We start from the raw sequence: 23,954 nt of genomic DNA, 5'->3' as shown, positions 1-23,954 counted from the left end.
AAAATGCAATGGAAAAGTTAAATTGGATTTGGCTTTGTTAACAAATGCTGTCTTTGCACACTGGATCTACGTTTTAGAAGGGAAATCGAGGTTTTAGTAACTTGCCTCAGAAAAGGGCCAAATCTTCTGACTGCCTAGTCATCCCTTCAGTAAGTAGTTAGGCTTAAAGTTAAAAAAGCAAGTCTTTTTTACTTGTGACTTTTTAAATGACCCCTTTTCATTGACTTTTCCAGTTCTTCTCTGTACATTAAAAGTTGCAGCATTGAGTTCTGGCAGCCATGAAATTTTATTCTATAAAAAATAAAGTTGCACACAACCGTGTAATAACTGGAAGGTAGGGATAGAGAGAATGGAGTTAATCTAAAGGGAAATCAGTACAAATCAATAAAATAGAAATTGAATATGGTGGGCAGCTTTTGTTTTGCCTAACTCCTGTGTCCTTTCCTGGCAATAAACTTAATTCAGGCAAAACCTAATAAACATAGTTTAGATTACAGTCAGTGGTCACATTGGGTATATATTAGTACACAGATTTGGGGATACTGTAGTTCTGTTCGTAAATTCGAAGAATAGTTAGGCCTCAGTATATATACTGTACCCTAAACGGCATATGTAATTCCCACTGCTTGGTTCTTGCTTCTGTCACTCAGCCGAGAGCAGAAGTGTGGTTTCAGTTTTAAAATGACCTACTATCAAGAAGGAGCTATGGGCAAACTGAAGTAAAAATCTTAGAAAATTAGAGTGGCAAATCCCTCTCGGATTATTTGAATTCTTATATTTAAACTTTTTCTAGTTATATGTAAGTCACTATTTTTTTTACAGCATAGTCATTTTTTCACAGCAAATGTGAAGATGTTTATATGAATTAATAATCAGAACTGGAGCCAACTATGGTGGCACACAACTTTAATCCCAGCACTAGGGAGGCAATGGCAGGTGGATCTCTGAGTTTGAAGCCAGCCTGGTTTACTTATTTAGCAAGTTCTAGGCCAGCCAGATCTGCATAATGAGATCCTGTCTCTCAGGGGGGGAAAAAAAACATCAGACTTGCCCAAAGCGTATATTTAATTAGGGACATTTCCATCATTGCAGTTAGTTTTAAGTACAGCATGGAGTCTTTACCGGGAGAAGTGCATATTCATTGGGTTTATATCTCAAGCCTTAGCAGACCCTAAAGATCAATACCCACCAGTTCAACACTGCAGGCTTGTGACTGGGCAAGTGTAAAAATCCTCTTAGGTGGGTTGAGTTGGGGCTTCAGTCAGGCAGATCTACATTCCTGCAGTCAGTCTCTTCACAATAAAAACGGGTTGCTGCTGGCTACAGCAAGTGCCCAGTGCATGCCATGGAAAATCAGAGTGTTTCTTTTCTACAATCCCTGCATTAGCTAAGAAGCATACCTTCCTACCACTGAACTCCAGGAACGTGCTCTAGGGAGTCATGGAGTTGGGTTGTGAAGCGAATGCTCCATTTGCTATGTTTCTTCCCACCATAGACAGACAAAGATTAAGAAAAAGGCTGACCACAATTGCGAGCTTTTTCTCAACTTTGGGTTCTGGGATACCTTTTGTCATTCATTGCCCCCGTGCCTAGAAAAGAGAAAGACCATCTATCTGTCTTCATTGTCCTTCCTGCTGCTCTGACCAAATACCCTTACAAAAACACCTTAAGGGAGTTCACCACACCATATTACAGTCCCTCATAGGAACATGCAGAGATGTCAGGGTAGCAGGAACTTAAGGCAACCACTTTGAAGCAGTTACTCACATTACAGCCATAGAGAGCAGTGAGTTAACACATATAAGCCAGTGCTCCCCTCACTTTCTCCACCTTTTTACAGTCCAGACCCCAAACCCAGGGAATACTGTTACCCACAGAGGATGGGTCTTCCCATCTCAATTAATAAAACCAAGACAATTCCCACTGGCTAATTTAATCTAGCAGTCCCTCATTGAGACACGCCAGTGGTTCTAGATTGAGTCAGACTGACAAAACTGATGATCCTACTTTATATCTCTTATTTAAGCAAGGGTCCGTAACTTGAACTCAGTCTGTGGATTAGATGAGTGTGTGCTATTCACCAGTTAGTGTGAGGATCTACTGTGTTTTTTTTTTTTTTTTAGGCAATTAGGTTAAAAAAAAAAAACACCCCTTACATCATCCTAAAGTGTTCAAATGGGCTTCAGAGTTAGGTTTAGTGGCACACATCTGTAATGCCAGCACTTGGATATGGAGGCAGGATGGTCAGTAGTTTGTTATCTTTGTCAGTAGGTTATAGCAAGGTAATGGCCAGCCTGGGCTATGTAAGATCATGTCTCTAACACAGACTTGCGCTTGTGACACACAGGCACACACATTCACTTGGAAGAAGGAAAGCAAGCATGCTTTAGCTAGAGAATGTAGGCAACTTCTTCGTAATCATAACTGGGGCTGTTGCTGGGTGGTTTTGTGAAGAATAAGCTTCTAGACAATATTTTCAAGTATTTCTTATTTTTTAATTAAAATATAATTACATCATTTTCCCTTTCCTTCCTTCAACCCTTCCCAAATAACCCTCTGCTCTCTCTCAAATCCATGGCCCCTACTTCTTTAATTTCAGTTAAATACTTTTGCTGTTTAATTTTGATGTTCTTTGCTTAACCATAATGTAGCAGCTTTTCTTTCCCCTCCCTTCTTCTTCTCCTTCCTTTTTCTTGTTCTTTGTTTGTTTGTTTCTTGAGACAAAGTCTCATGTAGCCTAGGCTTGCCTCAATATAAAAGTCTCATGTCAATAGACTTACCTCAAAGTAACTGTGTAACAGAGGCTTGTCTTGAACTCTTTGATCATTCTCTTACCACCTTTCAAGTGTTGAGATTATAAGAATACCCATCAGGCCAAGGTTTTTTTCTCCCCCCACCCCAATACCTGCTAAATAAGGAATGTTAAGTAAATTTTTGGATTAGCCTACAGACCCTCTGCAGTCTCTAGTATCCTGTTTAGTTTTTGCGAGTTGTTTTGTTTTGTTTTTTATTTGTTTTAGAAAGGTTCTCATGTATCTCAGGCTAACTTCAGACTCACCATGTAGGATGACTTTGAGCTTTGAACTTTGTAACTGTAAGGTTACAGGTGCATGCTTCCATGCCTGGTTCATCTCCTATCAAGTGAACTCTTGAAATGTGCTAGCTAAGTCTCTGCCTTCAGGAAGAATCTCTTTTGTTACCCACTGTCTCCACAGTGTAACATTTGTTTTCTTTCTTTCTTTCTTTTTTTCTTTGGATTGAAGTTTTCTTTTATCGTCTCACTTCCTAATAAAAATTCATATGGAAACAGAAAAAAAAACCAGTATAATCAGAATAATCTGGAACAACTGAAAGACTGCTTGGTGAATCACCATTACTAATTTCAACTTATACTACAGAATTAAAATCAACATGTTTTGGGCATAAAAACATAAACATTTGTCAATGAAGTAGAATTGAGTGCCTACATTTCAATCCATGGTTCTACAGTAGGGGGATGGGGGAGGGAAATGGGAGGAGGGGAGGAGGTGGAAATTTTTAATAATAATAAAAATAATAAAAAGTTAATAAGAAGCCTGAAAAAAAGCATTTGTTTTCTTTACCACTGTTTCCTTCTCCTCTAAAGTTAGAACCATCAAGTTTTAAATTTAGTGTCAGGGGAGTATTTTCTGTGGGGAAGGAATTCATAAAGAAAACACATTACAGGGCTAGAAAGATGGCTCAGTGAGTGAGGTGGCTCACTGTTAAGAGCACTGACCACTCTTCCAGAGGACCCAGGTTCAATTCCCAACACCCACATGGCAACTAACAACTGTCTGTAACTCGAAGACCTGACACCCTCACAAAAAACATACATGCAGACAAAACACCAATGCAAATAAAATAAAAATAAATTATTTAAGGTAAAAAAGAGTACACGTTACAACTTAGTAACCTTTTTCATACATCTAATGAGTATCATTTAGTAGTGACAATAATTATAAGCATATTCATCTACAGTAGCATGCATTTTGTGCTGTTGGAAGTACACGTTTTTCTACTCATCACCCAGTAAGTGGAAGAATAGAAAGAAACATAAGAGCAAATGTGGAAATAAATGAAGGCTTGTCCAATCTGTTTTTCCATTTAGATTATTTCAGCCGAGTATTTCATAGTACATTTAGGCTAAGTGATAATGAGAGGAGAGGGAACTCAAATGTATGAGTTTATTTGGTGACTGTGATCCTCTGCCTTCAGCCAAGCAGATGTCTAGGAAGCACAGATGCTTTTCCTTGCTCACAGTGAAGTTCCTCACAGTGCTGATGCATGAAAACTGATCCTTTTGGCAAGGCATACATGCTAAGTGACTCTCAGCAACTCTTGCCCAAAGAAGAGATACACCACATGCGTTTGACAAAGAGGCCAAAGTCCCTATGGCACTGCTCTTCAGTAGGTTAGAAGTGGATGGACTATTTGATTTTGGATCCGATGGTGATTTAGGCAGATCTGAGAGGAGTTTCGCATGCACAGTAACTCAGCTGAGTTTCGGTATTTTTTAAGAAAGGAGATCACCTGGTTATGGTGTACCCAGGATATGACCCAAATTCTTCCACAACTTCTAGCCTAACCCTTCCTTTTCTCTAGCCCTTCTATAATCATCCGTCAGTACCTAACCCTCCAGCATCACACCCACACACACGCACGCACGCACGCGCATTTTGCTCTCTTTGCTACAAGCTTCCCTAGGTATGTTACGTTCTCCCTTGCTTCTGTCCTCTGCACATGTAGCAACTTTGTTGTCATTTTCTTTGTGTTTTCATAGCATGCTGAATTTCTTTCTGAAAGCCTTTACTGTTCCATGTTCTGTCCATTTGCTTAATCTTTTTTTCTTTTTTGGTGGGGAGGTCTTTCAAGTCAGGGTTTCTCTGTATAACTGTCCTGGAACTCACTTTGTAGACCAGACTGGCCTCGAACTCACAGAGATCCGCCTGTCATTGCCTCCCGAGTGCTGGGATTAAAGGTGTGTGCCACCACCGTCCGGCCCATTCACTTGTCTTTGGTTCCTTTGGACACTCACTGCAGTGGTCCCAAGAGGGTCTGAGTACATCCACCTCCACCACTTCAGTCCCTCCTGTGCTGTCAGCTATGGGTGTAACTCTTGACCGCCTGCTGGGAATAAGCGTGTGAGTGGACTCCACCTCTTGGACATTTACAGTTGCCTTTATGAAGCTGGTGCTCACTAGTCTGATGATCATCTGGAGACAGCCTGTTGGAAGTCTCAGACTTGTGGAAATTTTTGAAAGATACAAGTTGATTCAATTGATGAGCCCTTCAGCCCTCAGGCCTGTGGAATAGACAAGGGCTGTTAACCTCAGAGACCACTTTTGCCCAGCTGTTATTGATCAGGTTATGCTCTGTAAGGGATAACATCCTCTCTTTCACTAGGGTTACATACAAAAGATCAGCTTTATTGCCCAGACATGTAAATGTGTCAAGAAGCAATAAGAAAAACAGTGAACAAGAAAAGTAAGAGGAGAATGAGAAAGCCAGGCGGTGTAGACATGGGCTGACAGCTACACTGCTGAGCAGGGGTTACAATCAGCTGTGGGCCCAGCAGCTGTTGTAGTTTGGAAGCAAACAGAGGCATGCTGGCAGTGAGGAATATGAGGTCAAGTCAAATATTAGGTCAGATTTGCACTCCGGAATATGGAGAACAGTACCCATGTCTCAGTGATACTCCCTGATGGCAAAAGCTAAAACAGCAGAAGCTCCTGTGTGTGGTTCTGCAGCAGATAACTCAAGAGTCATGTGTGTACTCTTTGTTCTCTTAAAGCCAATCCAGTCAGCCCGTTATCCCTACAGCTCTCATAAGGACACCCAGGACTTCTCTCATTGCCACACTCAGCTCTGAGAAACCTCAACAATCGTACTTAACCTCTTAGCAACCCAGTGGCCTCCTCCTACCTTACTGAACTGTTTACTTTCATGATTGCCAAGACACAGACTCTATTTTTCTTCTGAGCCCCTTGTCCATGACTTTTGTTCTTTTCTGCTTGATTCCCCTTTCCTTGATGACTTTTACTGGCTGGTGTGCTGTCTTGCTCCCACCTGATGGTCTCATGCAGCCTCCTGCCATAAAATTTGACCTGTGAAGCCTTCCAAATCTCATCTGAGCTCCATGTCTCCTGGGAGTCTCCACTCAGAGTGGCATATGCCTTAAACCCACCCCACCCCAGACCTGTTCCATTCACCAGATTGCTGAGACACAAAAGACTGGTGTTCTTGACTTTTTCATTCTCTACTTCATACCCAGCCTGAAAATCAGCTGCCACTGTTACTTCCAAAATGCTTCCCAATGCAGCCATGTGTTTCCACTTCACTTCTGTAGCCCTAGCCCAGACTAACTCTGCCTCCATCCTGCTCTGCTGACAGTTCTTAGCTGGTCTTCCCACTTCTCTTGTGCCCTAGATGGTCTGTCTGTTCTCCCCAGAATCACTGAAAATGTTTTTTGTATTTTAAATACATGTGGCCACATCAGTCACTCTCAGATAGGACAGATAGGAGGGAATCAGAGAACATGAGAGCATTGGTTTTCCAATCACACATGAAGATGAATAGCTAGGTTCTGCTATAGCTTACAAGGCCTGAGAGACCAGAGGCCTGCTCACCTCTCCAGCCTCAGGTCCCACTGTCCATCTTAGGTGATGTACTGGGTTTCAACCTTCAAAGCTGAAATAGTCTTTGGGGCAATTCAAACTTAGCAAGTTTCTGCCTTTGGACCACCCTCTACAGATGCCATCATAGCTCAGCTTGCCTCTTTTTTCAGGTCTGTTCAGATGGCATCTCTTACATACTAAAACATTTCTTCCAACACTGTCTACTTCCTCTGCTTTATTCTTTGTAGCACTCACTGCTGGCGCTATATTATAGCATTTATGTTTTATTTCCTGTCCACTCAAGAAGGCACCAGCTTTGTCCTTTTCAATGAAGTAACCTCAGAACTGAAAACAGTGCCTGGCACATAGTATGCCCTCAAGGAATACTGAATAAGTGAGAAAAGCATGTTTGCATACAGTATTTTTTTTTTTTTTTTTTGGTTTTTCGAGACAGGGTTTCTCTGTGGTTTTGGAGCCTGTCCTGGAACTAGCTCTTGTAGACCAGGCTGGTCTCGAACTCACAGAGATCCACCTGCCTCTGCCTCCCGAGTGCTGGGATTAAAGGCGTGCGCCACCACCGCCCGGCTTGCATACAGTATTTTTACCTGCAATATTTACACGTGTCAGCATACTCATAGGCCACCATCATTTTACTGGTCTGGAGCAGGGAAGGTGTGCTTACTTGAAGGTGACAAGAGGGTTCCTTGATTCCTGTTACAAATAGAAAAACTTGGACAAGCTAAATCCTAAGAGCATAGTGTCTCTGAATAAGAATTGTAGGATGTTCCCCGGCCACATCACAATGAGTGTTCTTCCTCAAAGTTTCTTGTATTTGCAAACACTTTTATGAATTTCTCTTGTAAACATACAACTGGGAACATTTTGTCTGATGACTAACTTGCTAGCTTAAAACCACAATAAAGTAAAAAGCTTCCTTCTTGGTTAAGACTTGATAGTAACCAGTTGAATGAGTATTCTATATGTATTTATCCAGTGTTCTTGGCAGGCTTTTAGAGTCTTCAGGTTTTTTTACTGTCAAATAATGCTATGGCAAGTGAGTGTGCCTCTTTGTATCCTGCCCATGAGTATTTGTAAGGTGAATTCTTAGAAATGGAGTTAACTGGTTTAAAGAATGTGTTACTCTTAATTTCCTTAGGTATTGGCAAATTATCAAGCTAAAGGAGTATGTCAGTATATGAATGTTGTGATTGTTTTGGCTCTTACTCTTTTGGCTCTTTTGAGGGTCACACCACCCAGCTCCCAAATAAATCACACACAGAGGCTTATTCTTAGTTACGAATGTCCAGCCTTCACTTGGCTTGTTTCTAGCCAACTTTCCTAATCTTAAATTATCCTAACTCTTAAATATTAAATTGTCTATCTTTTTGCCTCTGGACTTTTATCTTTTCTTACTTCTACATATCTTACTTTCACTCTGACTCCATGGCTTGCTGTATAGCTGAGTGCCTGGCCCCCAATGTCCTTCTCTCCTTGTTCTTGTTCCTCCCTCCCCTTCTCCAGATTTCTCCTTCTATTTATACTTTCTGCCTGCCAGCCCCACCTAGCTTTGCTCCTGCCTCACTATTGGCCTTTCAGCTCTTTATTAGGACCAGCAGGTGTTTTAGACCGGCAAAGAATCACAGCTTCACAGAGTTAAACAAATACAGCATAAACAAAAGTCATATGCATTAAAATAATATTCCCCAACAGTTGAAAATGCCCAACAGTAGTTGGGATATGCAAAACCTTTGTTCATAATTTCACTTAAGGAAAAGATCATGCATTGCCCTGAGTTAAACAGCACTGTAGCATCAGTAAGAGTGACAAACAAAAAGCCACCTTCAGTTGCATCTTCGTGTCTTCCCAGAAAAATTACACTTTTATCATTAATGTGTGTTTCCTACTTGTATTGCAGTAAAAGAAAGCTTCATATTGGTTTCATCCCCTGACCAGTGGGTTAGTAATGAGGTGAACTACATCCAGTTACTCTCTTTAGGATGGTGATTTCCAGCATAAACTAGCAAAGTTATCCTCAGGCCATTTCCTTTCACCTCAGTAACAGTATGGCCCCAGTGTCTCGCCCTGATTGTAATGTCTTTTCTACGATTTGAGTAACCCAGTTATTGAACTAAGAATTTTAGAGCTCAAATGTGGTATTATATCTAGGCATAGTGAGTGCTTATATTATTTTCTATTGTTGCTGTTTAGGAAGAGAAGGGGAAAGAGAAGACCACAAACTTAATGATTTTAAACAACCCAAACTTATTGCCCTGCAGTTAATAAGGCTGGAAGTCAACCTGAGACTCAGAGGCATAGTCCAGAGGACAGCAGCACTGTGCATCTTTCTGGAAGCTCTGGGCAGTGCCCACCTTTTCGAATGACTGCGGCTGCCAGTATTCCATGGCTCTTGGCATTGTATCTTCAAACTCAGCAGCAGTGCATGCCTCTGACTTTGTTTTCTTTCCTTGTCTGTCTCTCTGTGGCCTACCGTGTGTGTGTGTGTGTGTGTGTGTGTGTGTGTGTGTGTGTGTTCTTGCACATGTGCACACTCTCCCTCTTCCATATAATTTCACAGTACCCACCTGATATCCAAGCTGTGATCTCTTTCCTAATTAAGACAGACTGATTAGCAACAATTCATCTGGTTAACATCTTAATTCTCATTTGTCATACAGCATAATGTATTCACAAGATTAGGGATCTGAGCATGCTTTGGGCCATTTTTTGCCCGCTGTTATTTGTTCAGTACTTATTTACTGCTTGAGTTAAAGTCACATTTGAGTTACATATAAAACAGCTATCTATAAACAGCAATTGGGAGGAAGAGGCAGGGAAATCAGGGGCTTCACATTTGACTTCAATTACATAGGAGTTTGAGACCAGCCTGTCTCAAAGGAGAAAACAGCAACAACAGAATCAGCTACATTGCTTTCTTACATGTTGACAAGAGCTTCTTGACAAATACACGGAGAAATAATGTACGACTCTTGTCATCTCATCCAACATTTTAGTTTCTTTTCTTGGAAAGTTACAAATAGTCTAGCTGAAAGTACATTGTTTATACATATTCCCTGTGTCATAAATTCTAATTCCACTGTTGAAAGGGTGAAGACTGGAGAAATCCTGGAACTAGCCAGCCAGCCTAGCCTAATCAGTGTCCTTAAGAGAGAGTGTCTCCCCTCTAAAAGGAAAAAAAAAAGGAGAATGGCTGTCTTGGGGAATAGCCTTCCACTGTGCAAATGCACACACATGTACCACACACACATATGCACAAATGTGTGTAAGTTTTCATGGTTATAGCCAGGAGCCTAAGTAGAGCTGGACTGATATTTCAAACTGCAGTTCTCCGAACCTGAAAGAAGGTGAAAGTCCATCATGGCTTAACTTGAAGGGTAGTTGGGTGGAGAGTATTGACAGCAGACCTGCCTGACTCAGCCCATCCCCTTAAAACTCATCCGGACTACCAGGGTATGACCACAGCTGGCAGCACAGGTGCAAAGGTTCCTTGGCCAGTTCTTTGACAATGGCAATAGATTAGACTTCAGATAAGATTTAAAGAGAAAGGAAAGGTCCAGGAAAGACATTTAGCTGGTATTTTGGAGTCCTTCTCCTTGGACAAGAGCTGTCTATGTGAATACTAAGAGAAAGCTTCCCTCCTGACATTGACTTTTACTTGTCATTGCAGTTTGTTTAAAATTAAATAAAATTGTTTCCTAGTATGCTCAAGTTTGATGTTTACAAAGATAACATACTTATAGGTAGACGTTTTCATTATAAATTTAAGCAATGTGCACTCACTATTGAAAAGACAGGAAACACAAATAAGATAGTCACCTGAGTTCCATTAACTAGAGCCATACTTTTAAAATATTGTATATAAACTATCAAATTTAAAGTGAAGCGGGAGAAATACTTTTAAGTATAAAAGAATGGCCAATATAAAGCCCACAAAGAGATTGAGATTAAAATGTATTCCTGTGTTCCTCAAGGCTTACGGAAATTCACTGTTGGTAGAAATTTCAGTTGATTCAACTATTTTGGAAAATGTTAGCAAAAACCATGAAGTGTATTCCCTCTGACTTAGACATTCTCTTCAGAGAGAAGAACTTATCTGGACTGCTGTCCCGAGAACATGTGTGGAAGGATGCTCATCACAGTTTTGTTTTTTTAAGAAAAATAATGAGTAACCTAAATTTTAGGAATAAAGTAGGGCTTTGTTAACCCCGAGCTAGGTTAGCATTGAGAGGCTGAGGTAGGAAGAGCACGAGTTCAAAGCTAGTCTGCTCACACGATAACAACCTGTCTCAAAACAAAATATTAACCATGAAAATTGAGGTTGAACTAGGGATACAGTTGGCAGAATGCTTGTGTTCATCCCCAACACTGCATAATTGGGTGTAATAACCCACCCCTGTAATTCTAGCACTTGGGAGGTGGGTCAGAATTTCAAGGTCATCCTCAGTTTAACAGAGACTCTGTGTCAAAAATAAATTGGCAGGTGTTGGTGGTGCACGCCTTTAATCCCACCAATTGGGAGGCAGAAGCAGGTGGATCTCTGAGTTGGAGGCAGCCTGGACTACAAGTGAGTTCCAGGACTGCAGGGCTAGACACAATGAAACCCTGTTTCAAATAACCAATAAACAAATAAATAAAAATATGTCAGGATTTGGGAAGATGTCTTCATAAATAACGTGCTTTCCCTTCAGTCCTAGAGCCCACAGGAGTCCAAGTGCAACGGCACATGAATATAATCCCAACAATGGGAAAGCAGAAATAGAAATCTTGCTGGCTTGTCCATCTAGATGAGTTACTGAGAGACTGTCTCAAAACTTCAGGTAGAGAACAGCTGAGTAGGGCACTCTGGCCTTTGTGCATATGTGAGTACACACACGCTCAACACAACACACACACAAATAAATAAATAAATGATGGGGTGGTAGCTTGGTCAGAAGTGCTTGCTGTTCAAATATGAGGACCTAAATTCAGTCCCCACCACCCACATAAGAAGCCAGTAGTAGCACATTCTTCTCATCCCAGGACTGAAGACATTCCAGAGCAGAAACAGGAGGCTCTCTGCAGCTTGTTGGCTAGCCAGGCTAGCCTAATTTGCAAGTCCCAAGTTCTGCTAAGAGATCCTGTCTCAAAATAGAGTGATAGATGAAGCTGACCTCTGGTCTTCACGTGCACATGAACACGAACACATATGCCTGTATATACACATAATAAGGAGATAAGATTAATGATTCAACTGTATTTACTGGGAGAGACTTTCAATAAAATGGGCAGAGGAATGGGCAGGGGAAGGACTCAATACACTAGAAATTCTTCCCATTTAAAACATTAGGCAGTGGTGGCTCATGACTACAATCCCAGTATTCAGGGAGGCATGGGCAGGTGGATCTCTGTGAGTTCAAGACCAGACCAATCCACAGAGTGAGTTCCAGGACAGCCAGAGCTACATAGAGAAACCTTCTCGAACTCCAGCCCCCATTTCTATTCTCCTAGTTTTTAGACAGGGTCCCTTCCCAGACCTGGTTGTTTGCTGCTGACACGCCCCAAGGATACACATGTCACCACTCCCAGCTTTCTCCGTGTAGGTTCTGGAGCTTGAATTCAGGCCCATGTGCTTACATAGCAAACATTGTTCTGATGGGGTCTTCTCTTTAGCACTGGAAGAAGCCTTTAGCTGCAACTGTGAAAATCATCCTTGCTCCAAGCAAGTAAAGATTAGATGGGCAAATTGAAAATGTGCCAGTCTCATTCATTTTAATATTAGAATTTTTCCACAGAAGTATATTCAGGCTGATAAAAATGTGATAGAGGTCATGTTTAAAAGTTAGAAGAACCTGGAAGTCATCTAATTGGGTCTTCTCAGCTGATAGACAGGGAAGTACCTCAGGCAATTTGATTCAGTTAGTCAGGGACAAACAGTGAGGGGCATACTTGTTCTGACCTCTGGAGGGCTAGCCATTGTACCTCCAGTGGAACATCAAGCAAATGTGGCATCAAGACAGTGTCCTCAAATAGCCAGCGTTGTGTTGTCTACATACCATACACCTCAGAACATATTACATACGAACAGTAGAAAGAGAAGTACAAATGGCAGTTAAAGAGTGTAATGCCTGATGATACAGGAGTATGTGTGCATGTAATATCTGATGATGTAGGAATATGTGTGCATGTAATACCTGATGATACAGGAGTATGTGTGCATGTAATATCTGATGATACAGGAGTATGTGTGCATGTAATGCCTGATGATACAGGAGTATGTGTGCATGTAATATCTGATGATACAGGAGTATGTGTGCATGTAATGCCTGATGATACAGGAGTATGTGTGCATGTAATGCCTGATGATACAGGAGTATGTGTGCTTAAAATTCTTGATAATACAGGAGTATGTGTGCATGTAATATGTGATGATGTGGGAATATGTGTGCATGTAATACCTGATGATACAGGAGTATGTGTGCATGTAATACCTGATGATACAGGAGTATGTGTGCTTAAAATTCTTGATAATACAGGAGTATGTGTGCATGTAATATGTGATGATGTAGGAATATGTGTGCATGTAATACCTGATGATACAGGAGTATGTGTGCATGTAATGTCTGATGATGCAGGAATATGTGTGCATGTAATACCTGATGATACAGGAGTATGTGTGCATGTAATACCTGATGATGCAGGAGTATGTGTGCATGTAACACCTGATGATACACCTGAAATACTAGTAGTGCATTACAAATTCAAGACTGACATATTAACTAGTTAAAAACAACGCAAGGATAAAGAAGAAAACAAATATGAGCACTGTCCTAGTTCCCTTTTATGTTGTCGTGACAACATACCCTGGCAGAGACAACTTAGGAGAAAAAGAATTTATTTTAATGTACAATTTCTAGTTATAGTCCATAGCAGGGAAATCGTAGCAGAAGGAGCTTGAGGTAGCTGGTCACATCACATTCATAATTAAAAACAGCAAAGAGCACTTGCATACTATTCAGTTTAATTTACCCACTTTTATACAGACTAGGATTCCTTGTTTATAAAATAATGGCACCCACAGTGGTTTGAACCTTCTCACATAAATTAATGTAATTAATACAATTATTCACAGACATGCCCATAGACCACTTTATGTTAGATAATTCTTTACTGATAATACCTTCCTGGGCAATTCTATGTTGCATCAAATTGATAGTAAAAACTAACTTATCAGTGGTCCTGAAGATCCAAAATGGCATGATATCCAAATGATAGTAAACATTATATAGATATCCAAGAACATATTCCTATTTGAACCTCTTTATAAACAATGTTGAATCACAAATTGTTGATGTCTTCATGTATGTATGTATGTATGTATTTTTGCTCTTCAAGACAGAATTTTTCTATGTAGCTCAGACTGTCCTGGAACTTGGCCTCGAAATCATCGATCCACCTGCCTCTGAGTGCTGGGATCAAAGGGATGAGTCATCACCACCTGGTTGCAAATTGCTTATTTTTATTAGTTCGTTTTAGATACTGATGATTTTGCAATGTCTCTTATTTCTACTCTTATAGTACATTTGTACCCTTTCTGAAATAGAAGAATGGTTCCACTTTCTCACTCTTCCCCACCTTCTGGTATAAATTTGAATTAAGATATTATCATTAGAGATGGAAATGAGATTTAGTAATCAAGTTAGATCTCATAAATCCTGGCTAATTCTTATATCCCGATCAACCCATCTCTAATAATCTGTGTAGCACCAGTCTTACCAGGAAAGATTCAGCATGTCTGACCTGGTGGCTTGCTTCATCGCATCTGCCGTGGAGAGGAGAGGCATGGCGTCTGCCTCACTTCCTCTTCCTCCCAGCATTCTGTTCTGTTTACTCCACCCCACCTATGTTCTATCCTATCAGGCCAAGCAGTTTCTTTATTAATTAACCAATGAAATCGACAGATTGATATATGACACTCCCATATCATTTGTTAATCAGTTTTCACACTGCTGCTAGAAGAAGAGGTTTCCATGTACTTTCATATATTAAAGTGAATACCATGAAGAGGTTAGAAAAATCACTATGTATGAATTAACATCACTACAGAAATGTGTCATTTCCTGCTATAAATGACCACTGACAATTGATTGGCTCAAACTTGCCTTCCTAGAACATCAAACATGTTTGTACCCTAAGTTGGTTATTTTGTTTATGATGTTCACCCTTATCTAACTTGGCAGTGGATCAGTTTCCATCTGTTGCTGTATGGATTTACTGAATGCACTATCTTAGGGCCCTGATTGGAGATCAGACATTCACAATGTCTGGATTCAGGGCTGAAGAGATGACTCAGCAGTTAAGAGCACTGGATGCTCTTCTAGATGACCCAGGTTTCAAATCCTAACACCCACGTGGTTCACAGCCATCTGTATCTCCAGTTCCAGAATATTCAGCATCCTCACTCACATAGACATACATGCAGGCAAAACACCAATGTACATGATAAAAATAAATCATTTTTAAAAGTCCTGGTTCATTAGAGAAAGCAACAAGAGAGATCTATAAAAGTGCACTTGATAGGAGTAAAACATTTACTGCTGTTTTATATTATTGGGTGTGTGTACTCATACACTCTAAGGAAAAGAAAGCTGAATTGCCTGGCATATTTTGTCTTCTTTGGTGGAGTGTAACCTGTAGGCCCAGAAAATGCATCTTTTCCTGGCACAGAATTAAGTCCACAGTTACATTTCAAATGCCAGCTCCGTTTTTCCCTGTAGTATAATTTCTCTAAAAAGGGCAGCTAAAAACGATTCTGCCTTTTCTTTGTGATTTTGGGCCTATGAGCATCTTTTGCATTATCAGGAAATGGAAATTGGTAGTATTGGTAGTTTCTTTTTTCTTTTTCTTTTTTTTTCTTTTTTTTTTTTTGAGACAGTAAAATGTAGCCCAAATTGGCCTCAAACTCATAATAATCTTGCCTTGTGCTCTTGAGTATTATGATTAAACTTCCTCTCTCTGAGACCTCTTGGTTTTGATCCTGAAGGTCTTTAAATGCTTTAGATTATGCCATTGTATCATTCCTTTCCCCACTGCACAGAGAGAGTGTAGGAGTATATAATTCCAAGTGTCCAGTCAGTGGGCCAGGCCTATAGAGACTTTCTAAGCACATGGACGAGTGTATGCTCTGGTATTTACAAGACCATTAAGCAGACACTCGTTTATAATTTTCTGAGGAAAGGAACTCAAAAGGAGAGGTTTCCATGCTTGGCACCAAGATAATTGCCATAACATTTTAGAATTTAAGACCTTGACATCACTGCAATAAAAATATGTGTCAGGTCATAAGCTAAACCTTTATCTGGCAAAGATCCACACCATTTGCTGTCACCTCAAAAAGAGAAACCCAGCTGTCGGCTACCTTTTCTGTCAGCTAATAATTTCATCCTGGTGTCTCTGTATCTTCACTAGACCCTTCACTGCATCTTTACTAATAATTTTATCCTGGTGTCTCTGCATCTTCACTAGACTCTTTACTGCATCTTTACTGCATCCAAGGAAATGCAGCACACTTCCCTCACAATGGAATGAGAAGTCTGGTACAACCATGTCTATGTCAGCACTTCTAAATCTAAGAGTAAGGTTATTCATCCTCTAGCTCTGAAATGTTAAGTCTTCATCTGTCTTAATATTCCTGCAAGTCCTTCAGATAGCAAATAAACAATGGACTTGGGTGTTTGAGACAGAAGGACTGTTCCCCCACTTCCTGCCCCTCTTGCTTCTTAGTTTTCTGGAAACTCCATTGAATAGCTGCTGCTTGAGGTCCAGGCAGATTGCAAGTAAACAAGCACTCTTTGCTTCCTATGCAAAGCTTTTTATATTCAGGCCGCAGGCTATAGCTTTTATGGGGTTTTTTTCTTTTTGTTCCATTCCATAGGACAGTGTCCCTCTCTATTGCTTTATTGATAAGATTAGGTATCTGAAATCCGTTCAGCTAAAAATGTTGTGGTGAGCGTCTTGTATATAGGTTTGTCTCCCTGTTTCAGAGTACCTCAGTTTCCTGGGGTTTGTTTTGCTAAGTGAAGGATCATGTAGTAACGGGGAACATGTTGGTGTATGTTGTAGATAACCCTGAAAAAGTGAGAGCAAATCTCTAAGCCTACTATCAGTATGTGGGGTTCATCTTCCTACATTTGCAACCATATAGTCGCTTGATCTGTTGGTCAGAGAGCCCACACTAAGTAATAAATCTTATATTATCTTTGACTTATGACTTCTCCAAATGGCCTTACAAAAATGTATTTTTAACGTCTTCTTTTTTTTATCACTTCCACGTCTATTCAGATATGAAATGTGCTGTCAAAACTAGGCAGTCTGGTTTTTGTTTTGTTTTGTTTTTTGCTATTACAGATGTGAAAAATATTTAAAGGAAATTATTTTATTATTTGATATGGGATTCCCCTCTGTATGCTTGAATATGTTTTATTGCTATTGATTAATAATGAAGCTGCTTTCTGCCAATGGCTTAACAGAGTAAAGCGAAATGGAAAATCCAAACAGAGATATAGAGAGAGTAGGCAGAGTCAGAGAAATGTGGTTGCCAGAGGAGAAAGATGCCCAGAACTTTACCAGTAGACCACAAGCCTCGTGGTAAAAATATAAAATAATAGAAATGGGTTAATTTAAGATGTAAGAGCTTAAGCTATTGGCAAAACAGTATTGCAAATAATGTAGATTCTGTGTGATTATTTTGAGTCTGCGCAGCCAGGAACGAAAGAGCAGTCTCCTCCTACAATTGTTTGTTACCAAGTACTTCTCTTCCTTAGTTTACTCAAGGCGCTGAAAATGAACCCTAGGACTCTGCATGCTGAGCTCACCTAGCAGCCCCTCCTGCCCAGATTCAGTCACCTCCACCTACAAAGCAATCACTGTTGATATGCTCTGTAAACTTACTGAGCAACTGGCACAAACTAGAATTGTGATAGGACAACAGTTGAAATCATTAAATGGAACTTTATTAGTCTAAATAGACATTAATGAGTTTAATTTACTTATTTACTGCTTTCTTGTAGGTGGATTCACCAATGAACTTGAAGCATCCCCATGACTTAGTCATATTAATGAGACAAGAAAATACAGTTAACTACCTCAAAGAATTAGAGGTGAGGCAACTGGACATAAGATGCACAGCTGAAACGTCTACCTCTTAAGAGCCGATCATGTTCAGAGAACTAGAACATTTCATTAAGCCCAATTCCTGTGACTTTTATAGGAATACAGTTTTAGATCTTGCTTTGAGGTGGGGTTTTTCAAAACAATTAATTTCTCAAATTACTTTGTCAAAGCGGAGTGTGTGTGTGTGTGTGTGTGTGTGTGTGTGTTATCAGGTAATTTGCCCCACACAGTTTTACACATGTATATAATACATACTGACTACTCCCCCCCCACACTACCTCTGTCTACACTCATTCTCTCCATCAAAGTGATTTGAGTAATGGAGGCACAGAATATCCTGGTGGAGGTATCAACCTAGTTCTCCTTCACTTTTCCTAGAGTAGGGTCTATATCATTGCTCCCATCCCCACCCCAGTATGTGCTAGGTGCTCTCTGGAGAAGAGGACTGTGCTCTCTGGTATAGTCTGAAAAGAGTTGGGGCGGGGGGGGGGGGGGGAGATAGGAAACAAAAGAAAGGAACTGGACATGGTTGCTCACATTTGGAATCAAAGAAGCAAATAGATGTCTGTGACTTTGAGGTTAGCCTGGTCTAATTAGAGTTCCAGGATTATGCAGAGAGACCTTGTCTCAAAAAGAAGAAACCAGGCAGGTAGCGCACACCCACTATCCCAGCTCTTGAGTCCCGAGCCAGTCCAGTGTGCATGGAGAGCTACTGTATCCAAACAGAGAAAAAGTTCTCATGAAACCTAAAAGTTATCATTTCCATTCATTCTGAAGAAGTAAAAACTAGGGTGCACATAAAATAAAAATAAATAAATAAAAATCTAGGGTCTCATCTGTGGTCTTTTCTTGTTATGAAATCAAAAAGTCTTAACCAGTTTGTACCATGAAAGCTTGAAAGTTATGGAAAAATAAAATAGAGTTTTGTATAATGAACAAACCAAGCAGCATTTTTAGACACTGATTTTTACCATTTATATCTACGAGCTGGGTTTGCTCAATAACGTGCAATAATTGGAAAAATTAAATTTCCCCCCATAAACTATCTACTTGAAAGTAGTAAATTATATCTCAATCTTAAGGAAACTAAGTAATAGAAAAGTCATGTGCCAGGTGAGAGAAAGTATTGGGAGTAAGCAGAAGGAAATTGTGTGGAATGGAGTGCTGTACAGGAAGGGACCCTAAGGACCGGCTCAGTTTAGCCGGAAGAACTAAAACAAGACCCGCTCAGGTTCTCAAGGCAGACACAGCAGAACTAGAGGCAGAAGACTTGTGACTTGTTCTTTCTTTTTTTTTTTTTTTTTTTTTGGTTTGGGGAAATTTTGTTGTTTTTCTCTCTTAGTTTGCTTTCTATTAAAAGCAACATGACTTCCCCTCCAAACTTGGGAAGGAAAGGGTTTATTTGGCTTGTGCATCCACATCACAGTCCATTGTGAAAGGAAGTCAGGGCGGGAAGCTGGAGGCAGGAACTGAAGCAGAAACCATGAAAGAACATGGCTTACTAGCTCATCGTCAGTGCCCCTTTTTATAACTCCCAGAACTGCCTGCCCAGGACTGGCATCTCACCAATCATTTTAATAAAGGAAGTGCTCCCACACACTTGCCTGTGGACCAGTCTGATGGAGGCATTTTCTCAGTTAAGGTTCCCACTCCCAGATAACCTTGTGTCAAGTTGTCAAAAGAGAGGAGAAAAAAAAACCACTTCACTAGTACAGTCTTGTGGGCACTGAACCCAGAACACACCCGGCAAACCCCATACTACTGAGCTGTGTCTGTGCTCCCAGTGGCTTACCTCTTACCTTGAAAGTCAGATCCTGTTAAAATAAGTCAGTAATTCATTTTCAGACCACAGTAAGCCCTGAATTTCATTGACATAAATTCAGACTGGTACCTCTATTAGCATATACTTGTCTATGGATATTTAATTTGTGTGCAGTAAAAGGGAAAGGCTTTTGGTACCTGTGAATTTTTACCTACAGATATAGTGTTCTTAGAACATAGAACTCAGTGTTGCAATATTTTAAAATAAATCTCTCACCCTGCTACTACCAGCTTTGTCACTTATAACTTCGGAAATGTTGATATTTTTCCACTAATATCAGGAATACAACAATAGATTTTTTGTAGGGTTTCATGTTTTTTAAAAAAATATTTATTTATTTATATATTTATTTATTTATATATTATGTATACAATATTCTGTCTGTGTGTATGCCTGAAGGCCAGAAGAGGGCACCGGACCTCAATACAGATGGCTGTGAGCCACCATGTGGTTGCTAGGAATTGAACTCAGGACCTCTGGAAGAGCAGGCAATGCTCTTAACCTCTGAGCCATCGCTCCAGCCCCCTGGTTTCATGTTTTGAAGTATGACCTCTTTTTACTCAAACACAGTGTTCAAATAAATGGTAATGGTTCAGAAGTTAGTTTTTACTTTTACATGTATAAAGACATTATATCTACTTACTGCTGTTACTTTTTGAGTGACATAAATAAAATAATCGAGTTTAATGATAGATAGGGGAACATGTAATTAATTCTTCCAATGAGTGAAATGCGAAGGAAGAGCACTAGATGCACCCTTTTAGGAGTAAGTGTAGTGTAGGGATTTATGCTTCCTTCATACAGACAGGAGTGATGGGTGAGGTACAAATACAGACTGAGTGAATGAATGGTCACACCGAAAAGCAGTGGAAGCACCACCCGTGAAAGCGGAAGGGGACAGAAACACTAGTGGGGACCACAGCCACCAACAGGCTGTAGTGTCCATGTTTCAGCTCTTGAAGCTAAGACACTGACCATGCTCTGGGTAGGGTGAAAGGGGCAGGAGCAGGCTTACTTCTTCAATATGGGTGGAGTCAAATTCTGCTCTTACAGAGGATCTGAGGAGAAAATTACCTAAAGGTCAGGTAAAGGCTGGTAATACAGAAGAAAACAAGTCACCCAACAGTTCCCATTCTACCCTCTCATATTCCCCCCAAATTTCTCCCTTCCAAATTCACGTTTGTTTGTTCATTTTGATAACCTACTAAGTCCAGGTAGGTTATCAGTATGCTCATGGATGTGAGACTATCCACTGGAGGAGGGAAACCCACTGTGGACCATATCCTCAGTAAAGAGTGACTCTCCCTCCGCAGCAACAACCACTGCCATAGCTCCTCAGTATAAGGTAGGAGGATTCTCTCCATGCTGGGATTCTGGTGCCTCAATGTGCAGGGGTCACAGCTCTCCTCCCCATCCTCTGGCTCTTCCATTCCTCCTGCCTGCTCTTCTGCCATGTCCTTGATCCTTGGTGTGGTGAGCATTGATAGTGATGTTTCACTTAGGACTGAGCGCTGAGTCTCTTATTCTCAGCACCTTGGACATGTCTCCACTGAGTGCTGCCCACTGACCAAGGCTGAGAGCAGCCCAGGCCTAACTGCACTGGAAGCTGGGCCAACCTGGCCAGTGGGATTCTAATGCAAGCAAGGATTTAAAATTGGATTTCAAAAGGAGGGAAGAAAGACACAGTTGGTCAGGTATTTGATATTAAGAGATTATTATTTTAAATATATGGCAACAACATGATAATTTAATGTTTCTTAGTTATTTTGTTTTAGAAATAAAAATATATACTGATAAAGAAATTAAAATGGGGGAGGTTGGTTACTGAAGAGATGGCTCAGCAGTAAGAGTATTGCTGCTCTTCCAGAGGACCAAGGTTCAATTCCTGGCATTCACATGGTGGCTCACAACTTCCAATTCCAGGAGGTCCAGTGCCCTTTTCTCCCCTCTCTGGGCAGCATGCATGAATGTGGTACACACACACACACACTTGCCCTCATAAAATAAAAACAAATGAATCTTTAAAAAAAAAATCTCAGTGCTATTCTCAGAAAGATGGAAGCCCACAGAAGAATAGCCAAGCAATATGAATGAACCTGTTTAAAGTTTCCACTTGGCAAGATGGCCCAGTAGGTCGAAGTGCTTGCCACATGGGCCTGAATTGATACTGGATTTGATCTCCACATACATTCCAGGGGAGGCACTTATATACACATAATAATAAATAAAATTCAAAATTTTTAAGTAAAAAAGTTCTTAAAAACAATCACATGTCTACTCATCATTCCATTGACCAAAGAAAATCACATGGCTAAGCTTAGGAAAAGTGGGGTGGGAGGAGCACATTGGGAACAGATTGTAAGATATAGAACATGCTCTTTTTAATAAGAAAATCTCTTTCTTAAAATACTTATTTTTATGTTTTAATTGTGTATATGTGTTGTGTGTGTGCATGCGTGCATGTGTGGAAGGTGTACACTTGCGTGCAGGTGCCCCCAGAGACAGGAGAGGGTCAGATTTTCAGGAGCTAAAGTGCCAGGCCTTGTGAGCCCCTGATTGGGGTGCTTGAGACTGAACCCAGGTCACTTTATACTTTTCTTCACTGGGGCATATTTCCAGCCCCTTTTGCTTTTTGAAGCAGGGTTTCATGACGCCCTGGCTAGACTGAAACTTGCTGTGTAGCTGAAGCTGTCTTTGAATTTCTAATCATCTTGCCTTTGCCTCCCAAGTGTTAGGATTACATGTAATCTCACCTGACTGAATCATAAAAACTTAATGGCTAATTATTTGGGGCCTGACTTTCTGAGCTACTTACCAAGTCCCTGATCCATAAGGTAGGCACCAGGCTGTCAGAGAAGCCACTGCCTTTATAGTAACATTCTCAGTAGCTAAAGTAAAGCCTACTGTTAGCTTGCCTACTAGAGAGCCACAGGATTTTCAACATCATGTTGTGTAGGCCGGAGTCCAAGGAGCAGTGGTGTAAAATTATCTTGTGAGGTGCAGGAGGACACAAAGGAGTATGATGTAGACAATGATAGTAATGTGATCTCCCATGATAGTTTAAACCTGTATGCCATACCCATCAGAACACATCAATAAAAATAAGTTTAAGGATATGGACTGTGTTGTGGTCTGCTGGTAGCATTTTTATAATCACCAGGAAGAACAAATTTAACAGTGTAAATCAGATGCAGGACTGGTAGGGATGGGTCAGTGGGTAAAGATACTGCTCAGCCTAGGGACCAAGTTCAGTCTCCAGAACCAACATGATGGCAGGAGAGAACTGACTCCCACATGCTGTCCTCTGACCAGCACACTTAGTTGTCCTCCCACCAGAACGCTTCCACTGAACATGCACGAGTCTCTTAGGGGAAAGTAAACTGACTCCCTAGTAGCCATCAGTTGCCAATAGCTTCCCTGCTAGAGGTGGGGTTTGTGAGTCCTTCCCCAGTACTTGCTGGAGTTTTCCCTTGGCCTTGTGAATGCTTCACAGTGCTCTGAGTTTATGATGCAGCAGCTGTCGTGTCTGTGTGACACTGTCCTCTGCCATCTCCTGCGACGAGAGCCTTGGTGGGAGAGTTTGGTATCGATATCCCAAATAGGGCTAAGCACTCCACAGTCTCTTGTTCCCTGCACTTTCATTAGCTGGAGCTCTCTGCATTACTCACCACACACAGCAGAAGGAAGCTTCTCTGATAAAGGTTGTGAGATGCTAATCTATGGGTATAGTAGTGAGTATTTACAGTATAGTTTAAGCTGAATACTGGTATTGAATTTTCTTCTAGGACCTGTGACCTGCCTAGATATAAGTTTTTGGTCCAGTTAACCATTATTTTAGTTTTAAAGTTTTAATTAAAAAAAACTTGTGTATGTGGGTCAGGTATATTCAGATGAGTGTGGGTGTCCATGGGAACCAGAGGAGGACGTCAGATCCCTTTCAGTTGGACTTATAGGGTGTTGTGAGTCACTTGGTGTGAATGCTGGAAACTGAACTCAGGTGCTCTTAACTACTGAGCCATGTCTCCAGCTCCTAACGTTTTGTTGTTTTTAAAGTAAAGAAAAAGTTTAGAGAAGCAACCTAAGCATTGACCAAAAAAAAAAGATATATTTGTATATACATTCGTGTAGAAAATGTGAAGCTATAACAACTGATAAAGGCAAATCTGAAAATACAGTGTTAAGTTTAGCAGTATGTACAGCAGTACAGCAACATAAGACCATTTATGAAAACAATTGAGTTTTTTATTTTGGGTCAGTACATACATTAGCAAAATAATATTTTAAGAGAGTAACAGAACAAATGAATCATGCATATGGATACCTTTTAGAGA

General features: G+C 40.5%; 1 protein-coding gene across 6 annotated transcripts in view; it reads left to right on the top strand.

Annotated features, from left to right (window-relative positions):
* Ttc17 (tetratricopeptide repeat domain 17) overlaps positions 1 to 23,954 on the top strand; it is a 123,542-nt gene that overhangs the window by 2,255 nt on the left and 97,333 nt on the right. For 4 of the 6 annotated variants that reach the window (XR_005973363.1, XM_041641319.1, XM_041641318.1 and 1 more), the window contains exon 2: positions 17,699 to 17,788. The exons of the other annotated variants lie outside the window; for them this stretch is intronic. Coding sequence is in view for 3 of the 4 variants with exons in the window: in XM_041641318.1 (XP_041497252.1) it covers positions 17,699 to 17,788 (90 nt within the window). In the remaining variant the exon portion in view is untranslated. The remainder of the gene's footprint in view (positions 1 to 17,698; positions 17,789 to 23,954) is intronic. 6 annotated transcript variants of the gene reach the window in all.

This window comes from Microtus oregoni, unplaced genomic scaffold, assembly GCF_018167655.1.
Source record: "Microtus oregoni isolate MIOR12 unplaced genomic scaffold, Mior012 000068F_ref0000429, whole genome shotgun sequence".
Lineage (NCBI taxonomy): Eukaryota > Metazoa > Chordata > Mammalia > Rodentia > Cricetidae > Microtus > Microtus oregoni.
The sequence above is the reverse complement of the archived record's forward strand: the minus strand, read 5'-3'. Positions and strand labels throughout refer to the sequence as shown.